The sequence below is a fragment of the Tupaia chinensis genome, unplaced genomic scaffold (genome assembly GCF_000334495.1).
Source record: "Tupaia chinensis unplaced genomic scaffold, TupChi_1.0 Scaffold000627_1, whole genome shotgun sequence".
NCBI lineage: Eukaryota > Metazoa > Chordata > Mammalia > Scandentia > Tupaiidae > Tupaia > Tupaia belangeri.
This window is the reverse complement of record NW_006160147.1, coordinates 305,933-310,894: the sequence shown is the minus strand read 5'-3', so window position 1 is coordinate 310,894 and position 4,962 is coordinate 305,933. Positions and strand designations below refer to the sequence as shown.

The window sequence follows — 4,962 nt, the reverse complement described above, 5'->3', positions numbered from 1 at the left end:
GTGTGGTGAAGCCGCTGGAGCCTCCCACATGGCTGACCACGGTTTGAGTCCTAGACCTGGTGGCTTGCTTTCCTGCTTTCCCTCTTTCTCTCCAGTCAAATTAAAATAAATGAATGAATAAATTACAAAAAAAGAAAGCAAGCCTATTACTAATAATGTTTTGAGTTGAAAAGAGGTATTAGAGTACTGACCAAGCACAAGGCAGTATATAGATAGACACTTCTGTGGAAACAACTCGCTTAACTTACATCAAGTACTCAGGCTAGGATCTGGTACATCTTTCTTTTTTTTTTTTTTTTTTTAAGAATTACTTATTTAATTTTATGTATTCATTCATTTGTTTTTAGTTTGACAGAGAGAGAGACACACAGAGAGAGAGGGGAAGAGAGAAAGCAAACTACCAGGTCCAGGACTTGAACTGTGGTCTGTCATGTGGGAATGTCCAGCACCTTAACCACCATGCCACCTGCCGGTCCCAGTGGCAAAGTAAGCCTCCAGGTCTGGTACTCAAACTGTGGTGAGCCATATTTAATCCAACTCCCTGACCACCTGCTGGCCTCTGGCACATTTTAATAAATATTGATGATCATTCTCCCACAAAACTCTTCACTCATCGGCTTTGCCTGAGCCTTTTAAGAAATTTCCCGGGGCGGGGGGAGGGGGCGGCAAGTGGCATGGTGGTTAAAGGCACTGGAATCCCACCCCACATGGCCAACCATGGTTCAAGTCTTGGACCTGGTGGCTTGCTTTCTCACTTCCTCTCTGTCTCTCTCTGATCAAACTGGAAAATAATAATGATAATAATAAATAAAGTTAAATAAAATAATTCTTTAAAAAAGAAAATTTACCAGGGGACCAGCAGTTGGTGTAATGGCTGTGTCACTGGACTCCCATGTAGTCAACCATGGTTTGAATCCCGGACCCAGTGGCTTAAACTCATGCAGGGCACGTGTATGTGTGTGCGTGTGCCCAAGATCCTGAGAGGAGAATGAAGGGATTGCGGCATGGCCATCCCCCCTGGGGAGGTGACTTCTTGCTTTTTGTCTCTCTGTCTTTCTGGCACCCTATAGCAAAAACCTCTCGAAAACAAACAAAGAAACAGAAATTTGCCAGAGGATGCATGCGCTTCCCTGAGAAAGGCATGTGCTCCCAAGACAGAGAGAAAAAGAGAACCGAGACAGCCTCTCCTCCACCTGCCCCATCCCCCCCCCCACACCATGGTCAAGCTGCAATTCCCTTCTCCATTTCTACCTCTTCATGTGATTTTGGGAATGCACACACATACATGCCTGGTGTGTTTCTCAAGCCACTGGGTCTTGAACCACGCAGTTGGCTAGTAGGATCCAGTCATATTAACCACCATACATGGACCAGTATTTTAGTTGTTTTCAATTGCCATAGCTCTCCACAATAGGGTGTGGCCATGCTACAATCCTTTTTCCTCATCCCACCAGCATTTGGAGCATGCACACACACAACGCCCAGCCTGTTTTTCAAAGGACCCTTGATTTAGCTGTGTTTGAACCAAGGTCCTTAATGTGGGATCTGGCTCCTCATGTACAGGATTTAACGTCGCTCTAGGGTGGCCTGAGTTTTTTTTATTTTGTTGTTGTTTTTAAGGATGTGCAGACCATGGAATGCCAGAGCCTAGCAGTGTGCGCTCTGCAGGGTCCTGTCAGGGAGAGAACGCTACTTGAGGGGATGCGGAGAACCTCCTGGGATTGGTAGCAATGAGAAGAGGGACAGGAATACTAGGGAACTGCAAAAAGTTCACAGAAAAGTGTAATTAAAGAGTGAGTTTATAGGCTAGCCCCACGCACAGTGGCTAAGCATTGTGCACTAGGAACTGGATCCCACTTGGCTGATGCTGGTTTGAATCCCAGCCTGGACAGCTTAAAAAACATGTGTGCATGTGTGCCCTAAATCCTACTACGATGAAAAAAAGTGAAGGAAAAAGAACAGCAGTGTGATCAGGCCCCACTGGGGAGTGCCTTCTCTCTCATTCTCTCACTGGCCAGCACAAACACCCTCTATAAAAAGAGGCCCGCCTGTGGCGAGGTGGTGAAGGGGGCTGGGTCTCACAGCTGAAGCCTGGCAGTTTAAGAAACTCACGATGAATGTAAAATAAATACATTTTAAATAAAAATTTTAAAAATTAAAAAAAAAAGAAATCAGGAGTACTCATAATGCCATTTAATAAAGATGTCTGAGAATCAAGAAAAAAAGAAAGAAATTCTTAGGCACATGTGTGCACATGCCCAGAATCCTGAGGGAGAAATGGAGAAGGGACTGTGGTGTGACCATCCCCCGTGGGGGTGTTTCTCACTTTCTCTCTCTCTGTCTCTCTCCAGCAAGTGTGCACCCTCTGGCAAATTTTTTAAAAGTTACACAAAAAATAATTGAAATTAAAAAGAAGTAGGAGCTAATACTGGCGAAAACAGTTTTTGTGGAAGTTAAGGCAGCTGGATCCCACATGGCTGGCTGCAGTTTGAGTCTTGGACTAGCAGCTTGAAAACATGCGGGGCAGGGGCCAGTAGTTGGCATGGTGGTTAAGGGCGCTGGGCATGGCCAACTGTGGTTTGAGTCCTGGACCTGGCAGCTTGCTTTCTCACTTTCTCTCTCTGTCCCTCTCTGGTCAAATTTAAGTGGATGAATAAACGTAATACAGTTAAATTAAAATTATTAAAAAAAAAATGCCAGGCATAGAGGTCAGCAAGTGGTATGGTAGTCAGGGTGCTGGACCCTTACATGGCTGTTACCAGTTCAAGTCCTGGACCTGGCCTCTTGCATTCTCACTTTCCCTCTCTCTTTCTCTTTCTGGTGGGTGCACATGCCCTATAGCAAATTGAAAAATAATAAAGAAAATAAAACTATTTTTTTTTAAAGAAGAAAACATGTTGGGCATGTGTGTGTGCATTTCCAAAATCCGAAGAGGAGAATGGAGGGGGAAGAATTGCAGTGTGGCCATTTCCTCTTGGGAGGTGATTTCTCTCTGGCTCCAGTGAGTACGTGCGCTCCCTCGCAAAAATTAAAAGAAAAAAAATTTTTAAACCATGCATAGCTTTTTCATAACAGGCAATTTCCATTAATTACTTAAGACCCCTGTATTACTGCCATGTAGAAGACCTTCCCAGTGCAAGAACAGTTCTTCGTATGCACAGGCCAACTGGGGTTCGAGTCCTGGACCTGGCAGGCGTCTGCCAATACATCTATTGATAAATGAAACCTACTCTGTGTCCATGTTTAATCTAAAGTGCTATTTTTTAAAAAAAATATTTTATTTAACTTTATTTATTTTAATTTGATCAGAGAGGACAGAGTGAGAGAGAGGGAAAGTGAGAAAGCGAGCCACCAGGTTCGGGATTTAAGCAGTCAGGCACATGGGAATCCAGTGCTCTTAACCACCACACTGCTTGCTGGCCCCTAAAGTGCTACTTTTAAAGCAGATTCAAAGAGGGCTTAACTTTTCCAGCGACCCTGTTTAATTTCTGGTTGCTGTCGAAAACCGGATTATAACAGAGCAACCAAACACACGGGCAGGTGGGGTTCCCCCGAGGCCACTGGTTTGTTTCCCTGGTCCTTGGAGGTCAGTTTGGATCTTGTGCTTTGGACTTTCATTTTTTAAAGAGGTTTTTTGCTATAGGGCACGTGCACTTGCCAGACAGACAGAGAGACAGAGAGACAGAAAGTGAGAAATCACCCCCCAGGAGAGATGGCCATGCAGCAATCCCTTCTCCTCCATTCTCCTCTCGGGATCTTGGGCATGCACGCACAAGAGCCCGGCGTGTTTTAAGCCACCGGGTCCGGGACGCGAACCGCGGTTGACCACGTGGGAGTCCAGCGACATAGCCATTACGCTAACTGCTGGTCCCTGGACTTTCATTTTTAAAGCAAGCTCTGTCACAGGGTTCATTTACTAATATTTCCCCAATTGTGAAAGACGGGAAGGATTGCTCTTTGAGCCGTTCTGAGGGCAAAGGGGAAGTGCTAGCCAGATAAGCAGACTGCCATAGAAAGCAGGCAGTTTGCCACTCTGAAACCAGATCCCAACCTGGGAAAGATGGAGCGGCCCAGACAAGGGCACCTCTGGACCCAGAGGACTTGGTCTGCAACTTCACAGCCTCTTACTTCCATTTGCACGCCCAGCCCCCATTGTAAGTTTTAACAGCCAGCAGAAAGAAGGCCAAGCTACTACACAGCCCAGAGCACCCTGATTCCAGCTCTGTTACGCACATTCTTCTGTTAATCAACTCAGGGCTTCACGGGAGGCCCCACGAGTAACCGGGGCCTCAGAGCTGTTCCGGCCGGTGCAGCTGCGAGTGCACAGAACAAAGGCCCGAGTCGGCCTCTGGCTGGTTACTCCGCACTGGCCAGGGCCGCCCGGCTGCAGAAATTAAGCGACTGACGATCATGGACCTGGGGCCCAAAGTGCCGAGACAGCATTACACTCCGCGAATGAATGGTCGGTAATCCCGGATGCCACAGAGGACACCAGATACGGTGGTGTGACGAGAGGGAAGGAATGCGGGATCACCCAGGCAGAACGCCAGGACAGCCAGGGCGGCGAGGCGGGGGGTGGGGAGGCGAGCTGGTGCACCCGCAGCACGCGGGCGAGAGTGAGAGCCCCGGAGAGGGAAGGCAGGGCCCGCAGGAAGAGGGCGCCGCGGGAGCGATGCACTGGGCGCTGGGGAGCTCTTCCTCTCCCTCCTCCGGGGAGGGGTAAGTGCGGGTCCGGCGGCGGCTCCGAAGCAGGAAGGGCGGGCAGGAGATGGCCGGCGAGGCCTGCAGTCCTGCTGGGCCAGGAGCGCACTCACCCCGGGTCCCTCTCCGACGCGGTAGGTGAGCAGCAGCTGGAAGCGCTCGGCGGCGCGGCAGGGCTGCGGGATGGCCACGCACAGGGCCTGGCCATAGTGCGAGAAGGGGCGCGTGTGGAAGGGCACGGGCTCCGTCGGCAGCTCCTCC

General features: G+C 49.0%; 1 protein-coding gene across 1 annotated transcript in view; it reads right to left on the bottom strand.

Annotated features, from left to right (window-relative positions):
- The window catches only part of RNPEP (arginyl aminopeptidase), a gene marked incomplete at its 5' end in the record, with an annotated part of 27,717 nt that extends 22,755 nt beyond the window's left edge, over window positions 1-4,962 (bottom strand). The window contains 1 exon segment of the mRNA XM_014591932.2: window positions 4,815-4,962. Within this exon segment, the coding sequence (XP_014447418.1) occupies window positions 4,815-4,962 (148 nt within the window).